Below are 20,628 nucleotides of genomic sequence, written 5' to 3' on the forward strand. Positions count from 1 at the left end.
ATTATAATAGAGCTGATGATTGCAGTTGCTGAAACCTTATTAAAGGGACCATAAAAGTAAGACAGACATCATGTCTGCTATTGGCGATGTACAACTTGGTACTATGAGTCGTTCTTGGCCACTTTCATTTTGTCAAATTAGCTCTCAGAGGAAAAAAGGTTGGAGACCCCTGGTATGGAGTAACAACATAATGAAAATACAACACAGACAATCCATATGACAAAAATGAACACATAATGTGAACATATGTGAGAAGGTTGTCATGTCAAGCAGCTTCCCGGCGTCGCAAAACAGATAGAGCCAGAGCAACACGACCTCCTCTCAATGACAAACAGGTGGAGCCAGAGCAACACGACGTCCTCTCCACGCCAGATAGATAGAGCCAGAGCAACATGACCTCCTCTCCACGCCAGATAGATAGAGCCAGAGCAACATGACCTCCTCCTACTTTATATGTAACAATATACACAGTCTACATAAAAACACACACACACCCTCACACTGACCTGTGCGCCTCTGACTCCAGCTCCAATGAGCATGTCACTCTTCCCAGATCCCTCCATATCCTGAAAACAAACACACAGTCTGATGTTACACACTGAGCTGCCATCCTCCACTCTAAACGTAGCTGTTATTAATTAAAGTAGGTCTGTATGGATTAGTCATGAAATGGGGTCACCTCTATTAAGTATTTGGTTCCTGGAGGTCCGGGGGGGCCAGGAGGTCCTGAGGGACCTGATGGGCCTCTCTTTCCCGGTGGACCACTTGGACCTGGTATCCCTGAGGTCCCTCCTGTACCCACAGTCCCACATTCACCCTGCAGAGATAAAAACAGCTGCCTGGTTAACATTGATTTGTTCTTACTAACAACCAGAAATGTGTTTGTTTTGGGATAAAATAGAAATACACACTAGCGCATGGTGTGCAGTTTTTTTTTTTTAGCTTAGCCTACTCTGTGTTGAGTAGTATATTACCTTTGGTCCAGCTGGCCCAGATGACCCTTGGGTACCCTAAGGATGTAAAGAAGGAAGAAAGAAAGAAGTATTACTTGTGGAGCACTTTTATTTAGCAGTGATGGAAACCGAGACAATATAAGATTAAAGCTGCAGTAGGCGGAATATTTTCTGCATAATTGGGAAAAAATTCCATAATAACTTTTCATCGTATTGTAAATGTCGCTTGTAAATCAGCATTCAAAATCACTTTCCTCTTCATTAAATAATCTAAAAAACATTTTGCTTAGTCCAGTGGTGCCCAGATGTGGTAAATAGTTTATTTGTCTTTCCTGCAGATACCAGCATCCCCTCTGCACCAAACTACAACAAGCAAAAAGGGGATGACGATGACTTTGTGATTTTGATATGGCCCACTGAGCTCCGAGGCCAGGACACAATACATCTTGAGGATCATACCTTCTCTCCAACAACACCTGGTAGACCTGGAGCCCCATCTCTTCCTGCTGGACCCTGGATATACAAACACAGACCGCCACGAGTAGAGGTGGACAAATAAAACAGTGATAAGTCACAGAAAATATGATAGCATAGAAAAAAAAAAGAAGAGCAATTTGATGCTAAGCTGTTCGTTGACCCTTTAGCCATTCCAAAAGGTGACAGCTTGTCAGTCTAAAGGAATACTGGGCACATTAGTCAGTTTCCTGAAGTGATAGATCCATGCCAACATGTGTCTGTCTGAGTCACCACAAGATTGCCAACCTCAATGCATCATGCTCACACTTTAGTATAGACAGTGTTGAGTGATTGTCGAGTTATAGCGTCACAGTCGAGACTAACTCTACTGTCATATATTCATTTGATTTTACTAAATTAAAGTTAAATGTATCTCCCGGCGGTGGAGACATGGAGTCATTACTGTCATTCAGCTAAACTGTAGCATGAAGCAGTGGAGTCAGCAACCTTCGATGGCATGGATGAGGTTGTCGCCTGTTTTCTCATCACTTAACAGGAAAGTTCAAGTTATTAAAAAATGAAATGTATTCCTTTAACTTATAGCAGCATCAGACCAAAGTACAGCAATGTTTTTGTACAAACTGACAACATAGTGTACCAGAGGCCTCAGACTTTTTCAGTAAAACACTAAATTCCAAGGCACACTGACTTCTTGACTACCGCCGCATGGCTCATTAGATTACTGGCTACTAAATAGGGGTGTAAGAAAATATCAAAAATATTGAGTATCGCGATATTATGTTTTGTGATACTGTATCGATTATCAAAAACACTACCTATTTTTAATTAATAGTTTACACTTTAATCTAATGCAGGACATCTTGACAACTACTGACCAACCTGCCGTTAATTTCTCTGTGCATATCCATGAGCATTAATCCTAATGATTTGGGATAACCCCAAAACCTTTCCTCTTTACTCAACCAAAAGTTTGGTCAAACAACTAGCAGCTGGATTTCTAAGAAATTGTCTGTGGTAAAAAAGAAAAGAAAAAACATAACACAAAATGTACTTGGCACGTTTACGTAACCGAGCAACCCAGTCGCGGGTGCAAATGTTGGCATTGGACATTTCTGCAAACCACGGATACGCTAAACAACATCACTTGCTCTGACCGAATGCAAAAACGCCAACATTCAACGCATCTCTGGTTTGCAGAAACGTCCAATGTCAACATTTTTTTCTGGCCGCTGGGCTGAACTGAGATGATTATCTCTTTTCCATTTTGAACACCCTATCATCTCTTACGCTACATTCAGGCCAAAATGTTACCAGGCAGGTTAACATAACATTTGCTAAGCACATTCATGAGAGTAAACAATTTCATGTGCGTTCGTCTAGAGCCACTCTTAGGACTAATATCACATCAACATCAAACTTTTTAGTTTCAGTCCGGGTAAGGCTCTCAGAATAACCAACTTGTCATTATGTTGTTTGCGTCATCCAACACTTCCATTCAGTGGGGCAGCCTGTTGGGGCCTCGTAGTCTTGTTATCATATCATAACTAGAAAACACAGAGGCTGCTCGTTGTATCCATTATAAATAAAGTTTGAATCATAAATGCACTAACTCTACAACTACATCTGCGCACATCAGTGTACCTTGGTACTTTGCATTGACTGAGAACAGCCAATATACAGCAATATGCAAAAAAAGAGAAAATAAAACAGATCAATAAAAAAAGGCAGATTTGTTCCTTACCCATGTTGTATGAAAAAAAAACGGCAGATCAAGCTGAGGTTATATACAGAAAGTTTGAGTTCAGCTCAAACGTGAAACTTCATGCTGAAATGTTTCATTTGGCAATGACAACATTTGAACTGAAAGCAAATGAACCGAAGCTAATTCTTGACAAAATTCAAAGCAGGTCATACAGTGTGTAAGCAGAAACGTTGGCTGCCGGGGCGGATTATCAAAGGGGCAAAGAAAGCAGTGATACACACAGAGCAACTCAGCCAAATAGGTGAAAACAGTTTAGCCAGCTGCGGCTGCCAGCCAGCAGTTAAGACAACATGGTTGGATATAATGTACAGTCATTAGCCTGAGTACTGAGGCACTGAGCTAAAATCTGTGTTTATCACAGGTGTCATTGTTTTAAGGCACTATGATTGTCTCAGATTAACATTGTTTAATACTGTAGATGAGCCTCATTACTCAGGCTTCTGACTGTAAAGTCTGCCTTTTATTGTTTGCCGGTTAACCGAGCAAACCGGGAAACTATACCTCGCCTGAACCCAGCCAAGCAGACCCAAAGTCAAGCCCAGAACCAGAGGCAAAGCTGGGTTCAGAAGTGAACCCAGAACTGAAACCAGAGCCGAGATCAGAGGACAACTCTGAGCTCGAACCTGAACCGTCAGACCCAGAACCACTAAACCAATCCTCAATCATCTGTAAACAGAGTGGAGAGGAGGAGGAGGAGGAGGAGGAGGAAGAGTTGGCAGGAGGTAGAGAAGAAGAAGAATGAGGAGTAAAGATTGATGAGGTAGAGGGAGGATAAACAGACCAGTCATTGGCCATGACGAACACAAATATTGATCACTACAATATGATTTGACAAGACACAAACTGAAGGTGAACTAGAAGGGAAGGTGGAGAAGAAGAAAGACAATACACAATGGTAATACAGAAAGAAATACAGCAACATCACAAGTAAAACCTGGAGGTAAAGGCAAAGTATTCACATATAAATAATATAATTGAAAAGATGACAAATCTTGCAAAGCATGCAGCAACACAGCACAACTTTTATTCATGCTTCAATGGCGTTTCTATGTCTTCAGTCTGTATTTGTATTAACACTACTCAGATTCTGCACCCTCAGCCTGAAAAAGGACTTGAAAATCAAGGAGCTGGTATCATTAAACATTTTTAAATCGAAAATGAAGGCTTTAGAAGCAGACTCTATGGCATGCCAATGTTTTTAGCTTCTCTTGTTGTACAGCTGACTCCCAGAAAAGTTCCTTTTTGTCCCCCCCATTTGTCTTTAGATAGTTCTCTTTTAATGCAAATTTTAGTGCTTTTAGTGTTTGTGAACTGTATTTTTTTCTCTGTTTGTGTCTGCAACTTTGCTGCTGACTTTCTTGGCCCTTGGAAAAGACGTTCTTAATCTCAATGTGACTAACCCGGTTAAATAAAATAAATAAAACAAATAAAACAAATAAAACAAATAAAACAAATAAATTAAATAAATTAAATAAATTAAATAAATTAAATAAATTAAAAATTCCCAATAGCTCCATTCTGCCTAATAAAACACAAATAATTTGGTGCTCATACATTTGGGAAAATTAGAAATATATGTGTCCTAATGAAGTCAATTCAGTGTTTATGGCTACTATTTTTAAGTGAATAGTGAAACCTGACAACTCGTCACGGAGTCCGCCATGTGTCTACAGTAGCCCAGAACGGACAAACCAAACAGTGGCTCTATAGAGAGCTATTCACGTTTTTACGTTACCTGAAGGCCACTGAAGGTTCTCTGACATGCTTGGAAAGGGAGGAGTGAGCGGAGGGGTGTTCAGTTGGTTGCAATCTGCAACCACACCGCTAGATGCCACAAAATTCTACACTGTCCATTTAAACTGTGACTAACAAAACATGTCTGTAGGTCTTATAGTCGGCCTCTGCATGCCTCTATATGAAGAATTAATTCAGAAAACAATACTTTGGTGCAATGAAAATAAACCCACAGGTCTGCAGGTCTTACTTTTAATTTAACTGATAGTTGAATACTGTATGGAACTCACTGGTAATCCAGGGTGTCCTGAGAGCCCGTCTCTGCCGGGGGCACCGGTTGGTCCAGCATTCCCCGAAGAGAGGCCGTCAGCTGTGTCAGATGATGACAGGGGTCCAGGGGGACCAGGAGGTCCTGGAGGCCCCGGTAGACCAGGATGACCCTGGTGGAAAGAGATTTTTTTTATTATTTCCACTTTGCAAATTAACGAATCAGACTGTCCCCGTCTATCTCTTTGGCGTTTCTCTTACCCTGACGAATTCATTGTCGGTGTACAGGTATTCAAACCCAGAACCCAGGGCGTCGGCTCCATACTGTGACACAGATGAATAACACGGTCTAACACACATACACGGAGATGTTTGTGATGCCACAAACATCTTGTCCTTCACTCAGGTTGCCAACTATAGGCTTGACCCTCATCTACATTTACTACATGTTGAAGTGTATTCCCTAAAACCATAAACTGTGATACTCACGGGTACACTGCGTGATTTGGGGGGTCCAGGAGGCCCAGGGAGGCCAGGAGGACCGGGTTCACCAAGTCCTGGGTCTCCCTGTAGAGAGGGAAGGCAAGAGGAAGAGGATAGGGGGAACATATCAGTCTTTTACAGAACATTTGGTGACATGCAATAAAGATTATTTTGAATTAAGAGTCTACCACTTGCAACTTGTGTGCTTTAGCTGTACCTTGTCTCCTTTAGTTCCAGCTTCTCCATCCAAACCGGCAAATCCCTGAGATCCTTTCTGACCCTGGACGGAAAAAAAAAACGCAGTTGCGTTATTACATGTGATATAAAGCATAGCAAAGAAGACAGAAGATAAATAACTTACTGGATCTCCTGTATCACCCTTAATTCCCTGTGAAGAGAGAGAAGGATTCAGGATCAGCTCTAAATCTTATGAACTCAGTGGTTTATAAAACTCTCACACACATCGTCTCTATCTCTTTGGCACACACACACCTGCCGTCCATCTCTCCCCGGCAGTCCTGGGGATCCAGGGATTCCTGGCGGTCCTTGCGTCCCTCTCGATCCAGGCTCAGCTTGCCCAGGTAGAGGGGTGGGTGAGTGACCGGGTGGGCCAGGTGGACCTCTGGGTCCAGGATCTCCACGTTCTCCTTTTGACCCAGGTCTGACATGACCCTGAAAATTTGAGTGAGTAAAGAACACAGACTGTAATAAAAAAAAAACTGCTGTTAAAAAATATTTTAAACATGTTTCGAGCAAGGACAGCAAAATAAGAAAGAAAGTCCACGTCTAAACTTACATCTCCTGATCTCTCCCCTGGCTCCTCGGTCTGGTGTGGCCCTGTACACAGCATGTGACATCGTCAACAGGTTTGACCAATCAGATTCTTACGAGGTAACACTGGCCATACTTTAACTTGCCACTTGTCAAGCATGACACAGACAAATGTACGGTAACAATCTCATATATTATTAAGTTCAACCTGGCAAATGTCTGTCATATAAGACCTTTTTATCACTTCACAGTCAGCAAAAGCTTATATGTATGCAATAATATGTTCTCACATAACATATTGTTTGTATATAGCTTTGACATGTTTCTCTAAGCTTCAGGCCACCACTGCCCCCATTGAGGCGGCTACTGAAAAGATTAAATACAGATCTTCAGTAGAAATTATTCAGTTCATTACATTATTCATTCATTACCTTATTCATTCATTATATTATTCATGAAGTACAAAATCCTACTAAAACCTAAAAATGTTCCAGAAATGGACACAGTGTGTTTCCTATACATTTAGTCACCAGGCACTTATACCACAAACATATACCAGAAACAAATGAATACTGTACATAAAGTTTCATTCTGACCTCTTATCATCATTTCTTCACTGGCCTCTGTTGGGGTCAGGTGACCGGAGTACTCATCCAGCTCCACCTCCGGAGCCTCAGTGGGTGGAGCTCTGACTGGAACGCTGTCCTCCTCCTCAGAGAAATCAAGAAGATGAGTAGGTCAATAAACCCGGAAATGGGTTATGACTTATCATGTCATAAATGTGTGTTTGCCACATAGCTTATTTTCTGCTATAATCCAAAACCCAATGGAACAATCCCATTGACTTTTTGTCAAGGAAACTAGTGCGATGATAACTTCCTGGTTGGCCTACAAAAATACGTCATCCCTGCAGCACTCTACAGGTCACCCAAAGTAAATTGATTCCTCCTTGCAGTGTTCACACTGTCTGAATTAGAAATTGTTACATCACATAGCTAAGGAGCACAAACTGCTCAAGTGAAACTGAATTAATTTAACAGGATCTGAAGGAAAACATCCAATAATAAGACAGTCTGTGATATTTGTTGGCACTGTTGCCGATAAAGATCCCAGACAAGAAACCATGGCTTTAATATCTGGTAACAGTTATTCAGCTTCTGAAAGGCAGTTTCCTTTGAAGCTTCAAAGTCAATGTTGATTATGGGATGTTTGGGGTCAGAATGACTTCCTGGTTGTGGGAGAATGAAAATTGGTGCCGGAAAACAAAGAAAAACACACATTCACACACATGGAGGAGTGCTGTTTTAGGGTCCTGATGACAAGAAGTGGGTGTGCATCATACACAGCAGAGGACACAACAAGCTGACATGTGCACAAACACACATACTCTAACACAACCTTTTTCCTTAGCAGACCCTTTTCTCTCAATGAGTAAACCGATGACACCTGACTAAGTGACATATTTTATGGATATTTCATATTATATTCAATGCAATAATAACAATAGTGGAAAAACTGATAAACTGTACAATTAACCAAAATATTGAACGCAATAGGCTGGAAGTTTGTGTCAAATGAGCAAATTGGATGAATTTTGAGTAGATTATTTCCTGTGAATATTACATTACAGATGAGTTTTCCTGGCATTTTAGGGACTTTTTTCAGTAGAATTCTCTGTATTGTGTATTTTTATAACATTTTTAACAATCATTCATACTTAACAGGCTTCTTTTATGACAAATACAGTGTTTTCTGGCATACTTTTCTAATGCAGGATGAGGCTGTTTAGCAGAGAGGGAAGGCTCTGTGAATATAGTTTGTGTTCAGGTCTTCACCGTGACCTTATCCTGTTTATATCCTAAATAATAATCCAAACTTTAAAAATAACAACTTCATTTAGTTTTCTTCACAGAAATCAATGAAATTATGAGATATAGAACAACTGCATATTCCAAAAAACAGGACCCCAGGTTGGGAACCAATGCCCTAACAGACTAAATGCAACCTTTTCATGATCAGCATATTTTTTTTAACTGGCATTACTGCATTTAAGGCCATTTTTTTTTTAGACCTCGTCACCATTTTTGGGTTGTCCCATCAAAGTGCATCTAAAGAAACCACAACTTCTTCCTGCAGTTGTTGTTCATACCCTGCAGGACATTGTTTTACTCTCATATGGAGATCCCAAACCTTCAACAGATATGACATTATACCAAAAAACATCTAGTATGTTTCCATTTGATGTAATGATGCCTCCAACCAAAACATGACACCACCTGTAAGCACCAGCCAACCTACCTGCGCTGTGCCATGTTTTCTCTCGTGTGTGTTCTTCATCATCTCCTCCTCTGTCTCTCGGTCATCCAGAGCATCATCTCCACTGGTGTATCCCGAGGCCTTCGATAATATACATCACATCATGTGTTAGTTTGGGGAAACAAGCTTATAGCAAAAAAAGTATGTTAAAGTATGTCCCACGTTTTGACAGTTATAGATATTATTACAAATGAAAGAACTAATAAAAGAAAGTAATAGAGGAAGAAAGAATGAGAGAAGGACATTCAACTGAAAACATTCAAATGTTCCTCCCCTAAGGATCCAGTCGCTTGTTGAGGTATTTCGAAAAACCCTGTTGGAATTAGATTAATTATATATTTGATTACGGTTAAAGTTTGCTCTTTTGATTATTCAGTTCCCCAGTAACTCTATTTTTGTTCAGTGCAGTCCTTTGACCACTAGGGGGAACCGTTGATTCATGTGTATGATATTTGTACAGAATTCTAAACTTTTACTAGAAGAAACTCCTGTTTTTGTCTTAAATAGTGAGTTCCTGTCTGTCAACCACCTCTACTGTGTTGATGTGTGTGTTTCTTACATAAGGATCATCGTCTTCACACTGCTCCTCCGCTGCTCTGGGATCAGATTTTATCACCAGCTGCTGAATGGATCCCTGGAGGGAGAGAGAGAGAGACAGAGAGAGAGAGAGAGAGAAAGGGAGAGAGAGAGAGAGAGAGAGAGAGAGAGAGAGAGAAAGGGAGAGGGAGAGGGAGAGAGAGAGAGAGAGAGAGAGAGAGAGAGAGAGAGAGGGAGAGGGAGAGGGAGAGAGAGAGAGAGAGAGAGAGAGAGAGAGAGAGAGAGAGATAATTAGGAAACGCTCTTTGAAAAATCTAACAACACCTTAATTGGGTTATACAGGTATAATAACTCAGTTAACAAAACTGGAAGAAGTTCTGTTAAAACAAGGCCGGCTCCGTGAAGAGGACCTTCTCCCTATGTAGATATACAACGATCAGCCATAACATTATGACCACCTGCCTAATATTGAGTAGGTCCACCTTTTGCCGCCAAAACAGCCCTGACCCGTCGAGGCATGGACGCTGTGGTATCTGGCACCAAGCCGTCAGTAGCAGATCCTTTAAGTCCTGTAAGTTGCGAGGTGGGGCCTCCGTGGATCGGACTTGTTTGTCGAACACATCCCACAGATGCTCGATTGGATTGAGAATTGGAGGCTAAGTCAACACCTTGAACTTGTTGCCATCCACACGATGTAAAAGAAAACGTGATTCATCAGACCGGGCCACCTTCTTCCATTGCTCAGTGGTCAAGTTCTGATGCTCACGTTCCCATTGTATGCGCTTTTGGCGGTGGACACGGGTCAGCACGGGCACCCTGACCAGTCTGCGGCTACGCAGCCCCATACGCAACAAACTGCGATGCACTGTGTGTTCTGACACCTTTCTATCAGAACCAACATGAACTTTTTCAGCAGTTTGAGCTCCTGTAGCTCTTCTATTGGATCAGACGACACGGGCCAGCCTTCGCTCCCCACGTGCATCCACGAGCCTTGGGTCTGACCCTGTCGCCGGTTCACTGGTTTCCCATCCTTGGGCCACTTTCGGTAGGTCCTGACCACTGCAGACCGGGAACATCCCACAAGAGCTGCAGTTCTGGAGATGCTCTGACCCGGTCGTCTAGCCATCACAATTTGGCCCTTGTCAAAGTCGTTCACATCCTTACGCTGGCCCATTTTTTTCTGCTTCCAACACAAAGTTCAAAATGTTCACTTGCTGTCTAATATTTCCCCCCCACTGCCAGGTGCCATTGTAACGAGATAATCAATGTTATTCACTTCACCTGTCAGTGGTCTTAATGTTATAGCTGATCGGTGTATATAGCTATACAGGAACATGGACAGAGACGTCAGTCCCTACATTAACAACATTGACACACAAACATATGCTGATTAAAAAGGGCCTCATGTCACGACTGCTCTCCTTTGAAGCCAAACACACAGAGAGTGACCCAGATATTTCAGACTGGACATGACCGCTGCTGAGCACGCACATACAGTATTCTGCCGTCATGCTTCAGATAACCCGTTCAGAAAGTCAGGCCACACTGAGCAAAGCAGAATAAAGTGGGAACGTCCGCTCACCATGGCAACGAGTGACCAGCAGCTCGTATTTGTCTTTTGTGAGCGAAAATGGATTGACAGAGATTCCAGTAATAATGTCAGTGTGAAGACAGTTGTAGTAGCGGAGTCTTTAATATCTCTGGAATATAATTTATAATATTTCACACACATTTCTTTTTGTTCCTAACTGGAATATTGCTTCATGTTTAACCCTTGATACACCATCACAGACTCAAAGGCCTGAGTCGGGTCCTTGATCTGACCACAACTAAGCCTTGTTGACGTCCCCGACTTCCTCATCTGCCATCCACTTACTCCCCCGTCCTCTCCTCCCATCCTCATCTCATCCCTCCCTTCCTTTCTCTCCATCTATATTCTTTCCTCCCTTCTTACTGTACTTCCTCTCTCTCTCTCTCTCTCTCTATGATCTTCGTAGTTTTATAGAGTAAAATATGCAACCAAGACAGCTCAGGAAGTAGTAGTAGTAGTAGTAGTAGTAGAGGTCTGCATGGATGGTTGGGTCAAACAATCACAGCACTTTCGCCCAATTGAAACCAAACGCTGACTTGTTGCCTAAACAGGTTCATGGACATTTGTAGGAGAACACACACAAAATAACTTAGACTCTTTTACATTTTTGTGTACATGTATCATTCATTTCTGTACATTTACATACCTACAACCCCAACAATTCAAAATGGGTAAAGATGACAACATTCACATGCAGCTTTTTTGGTAGTTTTCATTTTCCTTTTTTTTATTTTCTACTTGTTGCATACACAAGATACTAAGAAAAAAAGCAAAATTGACTGTATCTTTTCCAAGCGTTTAGTCAAAACATGAATAGTTTCAGTAGACTGAATGCTGGGAAGCATCCGGATTGAGAGCAGATGACACATTTCAGCCCTTTTACATGTTAATGAGAGGCCAGAACACACAAGCATACTCCTCCACACACACACAAACAAACACAGCTACACACTGATATTGACACAGGCAGTCGGTCTCATTCTTCCTCCTTCTCTTTGCCCTTTTCGCAGAGAAAAACTCCTCATCCTCACAAAAGACGCCAACAGACACACCTACATTTAGAGGATTTCTTCACTTACCACGAACTTGTCAAGCCCCGTGCTCCCTGCGTTAGCTACGAAAACGCCTGAGTTGTGTGAGAAGTTGAGTCTTTCGGGCTTCCGATGGAAAGTCGTCCTCTCGGCCTCTCCACAGTCCATGTAGAGACGCACCTCGTCGTGCTCCACCACCACCTGGGAGACGGATCAAACACACCCATTTAATGTGTTTATCTCATTGTTTTGTGTTGTTAATTGATTTCCAATAATACATATATACATACATTTGCATAAAGCAGCATATTTGCCTACTGCCATGTTGATAAGAGTATTAAATACTTCAAATCACCCTTTAAGGTACATTTTAAACAGATAAAAAATGTGTGATTAATTTGCAATTAATTGCGATTAACTATGGACAATCATGTGATTAATCGCGATTAAATATTTTAATCGACTGATAGCCCTAATATTAACAATTAATACATATCTTAAATAGACATCGTAAAAAACAGCAGCAGTCACTAATATCTAATAAAGTAATTTGTTTAGTAAGATGACAAAGGATGGAAATAAAATAATTTGTCATATAACATATACAGCATGTAATGCTCACCGTGAAGCGTGTCCACTGGTCGGTCATATCTGGGACACTAAAGGCAGCAGCTTTGTGGCTGTGGGAAGCTTCCTCTCTGTCAGTGTAGTACAGCAGGATGCTCTGGAGGCCCCCACGCACCGGAGTGAGGGCCAAACCCAGCTCCACCACCTTCTGTAGGGCATCGGTGATGGCGAAGAGCACGCCTCCTCTCTGAGAGGATGGACGCACCTGGAGTAGAAGACATCAGAGGTCACTAAAGTTTATTGCTTTGGCATCTTGGTCCCATTATACGAATATTACAGTCATACCATAAGACATAAATAAATAGTGTAATACACAATACTGTGTACACAGAAGTGCCCGTGCAAATGGAATGGGTATCATTTATTTGCATTAAAGACATTTTGAAAGCGACGGCCAATGATGAAACTCCAACACCTGGCCGACCCATTGTGTAACTTCATCACTCACTCAGTGACAGACTTTTGCGTTTGTAGTGCTGGCCCTCTGTAGTCCAGCCAAAAGAATCTGAGAAAATTTAGGACCTGGACATGAATTCTTGCTTTATCATCAAGATTCCACAAGGTGGCGACATAACATGCCTTCAGCTGACCATAAAGATTGTAGTTTAGCATAAAAGCTAAAAAATGTATGTGCAATGTATGTAAAAGCTGTGCAATGTATGTATTTTACAGTTTTATACAGTACTGTATAGTATAATTAGTTCAAATTTGATAGTGTCTCTTGACCATTGCATTTGGTGATCCTTTAAAAAAACAAAACAAGAGTTCAATCAGGTCAATTCTTTAGTGTTACCGTGACGATGATGGCAAAGTCCCTGTAGAACGACCCCGGCACGAATGTCTTGGTGAGCCGGCCGATGTTGGCATCGGGCCCGAAGTTGTAGGCTGGAAAGCCCTCATAGCCGGGAGAGAAGGAGACGGATGGAGGGAGGGGGACGCCGATCAACTCCGTCAGGTCCAGATGACCTCCTGAGCCTCGCTCTGACAGAGACGGGGACAAGGTAAAAGATGAAATGTGTAAATGGAAACAAAGAAGGAGTAACAGGTAGAGACAGACTTTCCATCTGTCTTTGTTTTTATGTGACTTTTTGTTTGATCCACACTTTTCAAGTTATTGTCTTCAAAATGAAATTATTACAGAAGTGGTCAGAGACACATTTGGTGTTGAAAAGGTGAAATATACTTAATTTAGCAAGATATATTGTATTCAATATCATGTTTTAGAGTATTGCATGAGCAAATAATCTCATGCAGGATTAAAGGTTAAGTTTATTGTTTCAATTTTCTTTTCATTGCTTTTTCCGTCTGCAAACTTGTTTATCTTGACAGTGGAATTACTTGACGGAACAACAGTCTCATGGCAGCTCGTGAAATAGTCATGGAATTTAAACTATTTGATTTGGTGTACATCGACATGAATTTCCTTTTTTTTTAACGTGACACTCAGCACAACTTTCAACAACATATTTTTTGTGCGTCTTCCTACGAATGTCCAGCAACACGCAATGCACGTGTCAATTTCCGCTCTAGTCTTTTCAAAATAAAATTACTAGGTTTAGGAATAGATCAACTTGATTAAGCTTAGGCAACAAACTACTTAGTTAGGTTTTGGATAAGATCGCGGTTTGGGTTTAAAATAACACCGGAAAGGCTGTAACTTAAGTACGAAAGTTACGTGAAAAATAAATCAACTTTGGCTTGTGGTTTCACACGAGACACGAACACAGGTCTCCTGGGCGAAAGTCCTGGAATGGCGTTCGCTGCTCTTTATACTTCCCGGTTCACAATTACATGGATTACACACAAATTGATTTGGTGCAGACCACCACGTACATGTCTATGTACACAAATCAATACATTCAATTTCGTGACCATTTCACGAACTGCTGTGCGACTGGGCTGATACTTCCCAGATGCATAGAAGCTGTTCGTGCAGATGTCTGAACCCCACGTTCAATCTGGCTTCCTCTGTCTGCTACCTGTGTGTTGCTGGTTCGTACTACACATTAAAGTAAAGAAGAGAGGAACCACAATCATCTTGACATGCTTTAATTTGACTTGATTTGATCCAGAGTCTGCCCACGCCTCGCCGCTCTGCCTCGCATCACGGACATAATCCTCCCTAAACAGAAATGCACGCACAATGGCCGATAATTACGAGTGTTTAGTGTGTATGGCTTCACATTCCCTTGATCCCCCCTCACTAAGGAGTCCGTCTCCCGTGGCGACTAACTCTCACCTCAGCATTCCAGCCAGGATCACCCCTGCTACCTATATCTCTGTCATGCACACACACACACACACACACACACACACACACAGAGAGATAGAAATGCATTTGCATACATTGCACACACATCTCACCCACGTGAACATACACAAACCCCAGACTGGACCGGACCAGACAGGCCAACATTCAGGGGTCTCTAATTCATCAGCCTGACCAACTGGAAACATACTTGATTAGAGGGTTTAAGCAGTGTGTGTGTGTGTGTGTGTGTGTTAGGGCGTGCTTCCGTGCACCACTCACACCACTACAAGTGAAGCTCTGCCCATTTACGCGTTTATTGTTGTGAACAGGTGGGCAAAGAAAATACACACACACCAAAGCCGTCACACCTCCAGACCAGATGTGAAGTCATCGGTGCTCCGTAATGACTGAAAGGAACAGACACAGCTGCTCTGAGAGAGAGCTCCTGCTACAACCAGCGTGCTGTGCCGTCCGGCTGCCGCTGACTGCAGAGGTTTAACTTTTCACTCATTGGAAAATAATGGCCAACATTGCTGTGTGAATCTGGCCTGAGAATGACTTGGCAGCAGCAACCTGGTGGTGATTACCAGTCATGATTTGGACGGCAGCCATGTCAAGATACAGAAGGACCGTGATCACATTGATACTGCTGTGAAGAGATCTCAAGATCCACGTTAGACCAAAAAAAAGAAAGGAAAAAAGGGGGTCAAATATATAGGTTTGTGAGAAAGAGAGAGATCTCTCTGTTTTACTTCATTATCAAACTTTTAACATTTTGTTAAAACAAATAACAAGAAAAAGATCTACAAAGCATCTTACGGAAAGGCTAAACATTTAGCTCAGCAATTTGACTTTCCGGCCCACAAACTCTGATCTTATCAATGTTGTTTCCAGCCACACCGCCCTATTAGGCAGAGAGCAGTGACTGAAGCCAAATTTGAGGAAAAAAAGGATTTAAAGTAAGGCTGTCAAAGCTAACATGATGACGCGTTAACACAAATTTGTTTTTAAGACCTTGTGATTTTTTAAGTTGTAGCGGGCTCATTTTTAAAACTAGAGTGAAGATACTGGTATCATATGAAACTAGAAAACCTAAAGAATCCATTGGTACCAACCATGTCATACTAGCTTGTTGTGAAGGAGGTTAAATAACGCTACAAATTTGCGCTACATTTTGGCGAGGAAAAACTGGCATGACCATTTTCAAAGGTGTCCCTTGACCTCTGACCTCAAGATATGTGAATGTAAATGGGTTCTATGGGTACCCACGAGTCTCCCCTTTACAGACATGCCCACTTTATGATAATCACATGCAGTTTTGGGGCAAGTTATAGTCAAGTCAGCAAAAATACCATAATGTGTTAAAATGCATAATTTCCGGTGAAAGGCCAGTATAATGTAGTTTAAATACAAATGCAAAGGAAATTCACTAAGCCTATCTTAATCTAAAATGCATCATAATTGAAAATGTTGTGTAAAATGTGTGTAAAATCTTATTCTGCAATATAACTATAGCGGTCACATAATTGTTGTGGAGTAAAACGTACAATATTTCCCTGTGAAATGAAGGAGGAGTAGAAGTTTAAAGTTAAATATAATGGAAATACTCAAGTAAAGTAGCTACAATACCTAAAATAAATGTAGATAAGTGCAGTACTTGAGTAAAAGTTAGGCCTATACTTTTCACCAGTAGTTGGAGACACACACACGGCCTATACCAATGAGTAACAACACCAGGAAGGTCTGGTCAAATCCCCTTCTAATGACATCATGTGATATAGATTTAAGAGTAGATATTTCAACATAATTTACACTGTAATAAAATAAAGATTTTACACAAACGTCTCATACAAACACATATTTCTGATCATATATTTCTGATGATTTATTCATTACTAAATTGGTTCAATACGCCTGTGAACAGGTGCAAACTCACAGCCTGTAAATCCGTAATTCATTGATTTACACTTTAAGCAGACTATTAATAAAACAGTTAGGTGGTCCGTCAGGCTTCAAACAGTAGTCATTAAATCCACTGAATTCATGTCTTCAGTCATCAAATCAAACAGTCAGCCAGTCATCTGATCCCTCTGTCGTTTCGCGTCACATTCTTCCACTCTAACTCCCCTCCTCCTGAACCTAATCCTCGTCGTGTTGACCACATGGACGCTTGATCAGCTTGTGGAGACTTATAAAACCAATATGAACAACCCCCCTCGCGTTGCCACGTATAACCTTTTAAACCCAACGCGGCCCTGCTGTGCCACACAAAAAGCTTCCTGCTGCTCGGCCCACTCTCTCAGACGCTATAAGATTTAATGCAGGGCACCTGTGTCACATACCAGCTACAGAAATAACAACTAGGGCATCTGTTCCGATTCATTAGAGACACACTGGGGCATTATAGGAGAACATTTAAGATATATGTCATTTAATAAGTGACTGAACCACTGACCCTTCAGCATGAACTACTGAACCAATGACAGACAATCTTAGGTTAATAAATAGTGGCTCAATTACACTGCAAAAGAGGATGCTAAAAGCTCTGTCAACAGTGACTGTTGCTCTGCATGTTTTGGGCATTTAACAATGCATATTACTCCCATTCAGTTTGTGACAGCGTCCTACTTAAAGGTGCACTCATCAGTATTTTCATATTAAAATGTACGAAACGCCTATAGGATATTGATATATGGCAGCAAACAACTATTAGCTATGTAAAGATATGGAGGAGTAATGTCTACCTGAGCAGAGAATGAAGTCTCTCTCCAAGCTTCTCTATGCTTTGTGCCTTTAAAGGTCTCATATCGTACTCATTTTCAGGTTTTTACTTATATTTTGTGTTTCTACTAGAACATGATGTAATGTTAAAAAAAAAACTTTATTTTCCTCATACTGTCTGCCTGAATATACCTGTATCTACCCTCTGCCTGAAACGCTCCGTTTTAGTGCATTTCAACGGAATTGCAACGGAATTGCGTTGCTAGGCAACAGTTTGGGTCCATGTTTACTTCCTGTCAGCTGATGTTATTTACATACACTGCAACAGGAAATAAACTGGGACACATTTAGAATGTTTACGTTTAAAGCCGTGTAATGGTCTAAATATTTTATATTTGTGACATCACAAATGGACAGACATTGCTTCTCTTTAAAGGGTTACAAGCCTGAAAGTTTAGATGGAAATCCAACCTCTCTAATCTGTAATATTAAACATGAAGCAATTGCAACCCACTCTGAGCTAGAATCCAGCCAATGGGAGATATTGGCAAAGAAAAACTATAACTGGTATGTATTAAAGGCCTCCTCCCTTCGACATCCCTGTAACACTCACCACTCTTCCAGTGTTTCAGTGGTTTGTTTTGGGTCCTGGCTTTGCTGCCTCCACCTGCGTTCTCCTCTGGAAGTAAAGCCCCAGGTTCTGCAGTGCTGTGGCCAAAGATCGACACCCTTGGGCTGGGTGTCGGGACCAGCACGGACCCCTCTATCTGAGTGCTACCCTCCGGGGCTTTCTCTGTCACCCCGTCCTCCTTCACCGCCCACTCTGTTATCCCTGGGGTGTCAGAAGGGCCCAGGGAGGTGATGGATGGAGAAGTGAAGGAGGGAGGAGTAGTAGGGCCGGTGGTGGTTTTAGGGTTCGTCCAGAAGAAACTCCACCACTGGGCTCGGACGGGACAGGAGAAGAGGAAGAACAGAGCAAAAGAGAGGCGAAGGGCTCCCATCCTCTGACTATGTCTTGCATGAATGTACAAACACGCCAATCCTGTTAACTGCAGCTAAACCACACACGTGCAAACAGGGTCCAGCTATGAGAGGATGCACACGCAGAGTCCTGCAGAGGATGATCTCAGTAATCCAGGAGGTCCAGTGGTGCAAGAAATAGTCAAGGAACGACCTTTCAGCTTCTTTGCTGTTCCTTCTCCTTTCTTTTCTTCTCCTCTCTCGTTATGTCCTCCCTATCTCCGTCCGTCCTTGTCTCTTGCTGTGTTTGTAACTCCCTGACATCTCTTTTCCCTTCACCCTTCCCCTCCTCTCTCTCCCTGTGTAATTACCAACTCCCCCTCCTCTGGCTCTCCACAACACAGCAGACTTGATTTTCTCTCAGATTAGAGAGTTAGTTAGTTCACTACTCCCTCCTCCTCCTCCTCTCCCATCTGAATGTGTGTTCTCTGGGTCATACTTGTAGTTTATCGGTAAACCCCTCACGCCACATGTACAGCGTGTCAAGTCTAATAAACTTTATAGACACACAAATTTAGGATAAGCTGTATCATTCACAATGATGCTATTAAGTGTTTACCAGCTAATACATCAGAAATGTCAAAAGGAAAGTGCCTTAAAGGAAATATATCATGGTCATTTTCAGGTTCATACTTGTATTTTAGGTTTCTACAAGAACATTTTTCTCATACTGTCTGTCTGAATATACCTGTATTCTCCCCTCTTTCTGAAACGCTCCATTTTAGCGCCCATCTCTTTGAGCCCCACACCTGAAAAAGCGCATAAATATGGTGCACCTTTGCAAAGACAGCACCCCTCTGTATCGAAAACCGACGCACAGAGGCACCCCTTTAGTGACAGTATGTGACAAACCGGGTTTTCAACTAACTCCACTGTAAACCCACGCCTTTATTCAAGCAAGTGAAGTAGTATTAATAGCGTGAGAGGGCAGGTGGAAGGGATGGAGGATGGGTCAAACAAACATAAGACTTTCAACCAGGAGACCCGTGTGAAACGAAAAGTAACCTTGACATTTTTTATCACGTGAATTAGATAACATTCAAAAATCACCTGACTAAAATTAAGATAAAAAATAAATACAAAAGGTTGAATGGAAGCATTTATAAAGTGGACTTTCTCTCTCTGCTGCAGCTCACTGATCAGGCAGAGAGGGTCAGAGGCCCCATGTTAGTGATGACAAAGGGAAGCCTGTTCTGTCGTATTGTGCTTCTCTAAATGTTTGCTGAGGTCCATGAAACTAAAAAAAATATGCATCCAAGGATATCAGAGATGCTTAAAACCAGTGCATGTGACACATTTAGGCTCTTTAGGATGCAAACACTCCATTGTTCTCTCTGCTAGCTGCCGTACCTGGGGGTTGTTGTTGTTGTAGGTGCTATCTTGATTTGATCAGACCCTGGGAGCCATGCTGGTCAGAGCACACTACCACATAACTAGTTGTGGGAGGAAAAGGGTGGGGGGGTCTCTAATGGAGCAGATGATAGGTTTAAGATTTAAAGAGAGGGTGAGGGAGGAGACCCCCCAGGGGGAGAGGCTTGATTAGTCATGGATTAGCCAGGAATAAGGGGGTGTGGAATGAGATGGGTTGGAGGGGGTCAGGAAGAGACTCTGACACTTCATCACAGTGAGACCTGGTATGTCATCCCACATACAACCGCAGACTGAAGTGATCTGAGGGGGGTCTTTTCTGACTATAATTGTTAGCAATTATACAAGTTATGTCCAGGGACAAAATATGTCTTTAAAGCCACCCGATTCGACTGTTATCAGGCCATTAAATGGGCGTTATCAGTCACTATAAGCACCATAGATGTGGATCAGTAGGGGCCTACTATGCCTACTACTTTGTTAAAGTGAAAGTGAAACTTAAAAGCAACACATTATAACATCTGGAATTGGATGAAACGTTACATTTTGAACACAAACAAAAAGACTTCTTTAGGTTTAGGCAAAAATAAACTAAAAACAGTTAGGTTTAGGCAGAAAAACTACAACTTCTTTAGGTTTAGGTAAAATAACTACTCTTCTTTAGGTTTAGGCAACAGAACTACAACTTATTTGGGTTTAGGCAACAGAACTACAACTTC

General features: G+C 41.8%; 1 protein-coding gene across 14 annotated transcripts in view; it reads right to left on the minus strand.

Moving 5' to 3' along the window:
• Positions 1 to 20,628, minus strand: part of col15a1b (collagen, type XV, alpha 1b) — a 52,973-nt gene that overhangs the window by 15,852 nt on the left and 16,493 nt on the right. For 4 of the 14 annotated variants that reach the window (XM_074650227.1, XM_074650224.1, XM_074650225.1 and 1 more), the window contains exons 1-19: positions 18,135 to 18,662; positions 13,343 to 13,530; positions 12,545 to 12,754; positions 11,971 to 12,123; positions 9,323 to 9,397; positions 8,746 to 8,844; positions 7,044 to 7,158; positions 6,473 to 6,513; positions 6,169 to 6,348; positions 6,038 to 6,064; positions 5,894 to 5,956; positions 5,683 to 5,760; positions 5,455 to 5,517; positions 5,217 to 5,366; positions 3,694 to 3,858; positions 1,413 to 1,466; positions 975 to 1,010; positions 680 to 817; positions 507 to 566 (exon numbers count right to left, since the gene is read on the minus strand). In XM_074650227.1, the coding sequence (XP_074506328.1) occupies positions 507 to 566; positions 680 to 817; positions 975 to 1,010; positions 1,413 to 1,466; positions 3,694 to 3,858; positions 5,217 to 5,366; positions 5,455 to 5,517; positions 5,683 to 5,760; positions 5,894 to 5,956; positions 6,038 to 6,064; positions 6,169 to 6,348; positions 6,473 to 6,513; positions 7,044 to 7,158; positions 8,746 to 8,844; positions 9,323 to 9,397; positions 11,971 to 12,123; positions 12,545 to 12,754; positions 13,343 to 13,530; positions 18,135 to 18,522 (2,283 nt within the window). In that variant the 5' untranslated portion in view covers positions 18,523 to 18,662. Of the gene's footprint in view, positions 1 to 506; positions 567 to 679; positions 818 to 974; positions 1,011 to 1,412; positions 1,467 to 3,693; positions 3,859 to 5,216; positions 5,367 to 5,454; positions 5,518 to 5,682; positions 5,761 to 5,893; positions 5,957 to 6,037; positions 6,065 to 6,168; positions 6,349 to 6,472; positions 6,514 to 7,043; positions 7,159 to 8,745; positions 8,845 to 9,322; positions 9,398 to 11,970; positions 12,124 to 12,544; positions 12,755 to 13,342; positions 13,531 to 18,134; positions 18,663 to 20,628 lie in introns of those variants that run through there. The other 10 variants (XM_074650230.1, XM_074650229.1, XM_074650228.1 and 7 more) reach the window with 6 other exon arrangements.

Source organism: Sebastes fasciatus, chromosome 11 (assembly GCF_043250625.1).
Source record: "Sebastes fasciatus isolate fSebFas1 chromosome 11, fSebFas1.pri, whole genome shotgun sequence".
In the NCBI taxonomy this organism is placed as follows: Eukaryota; Metazoa; Chordata; class Actinopteri; order Perciformes; family Sebastidae; genus Sebastes; species Sebastes fasciatus.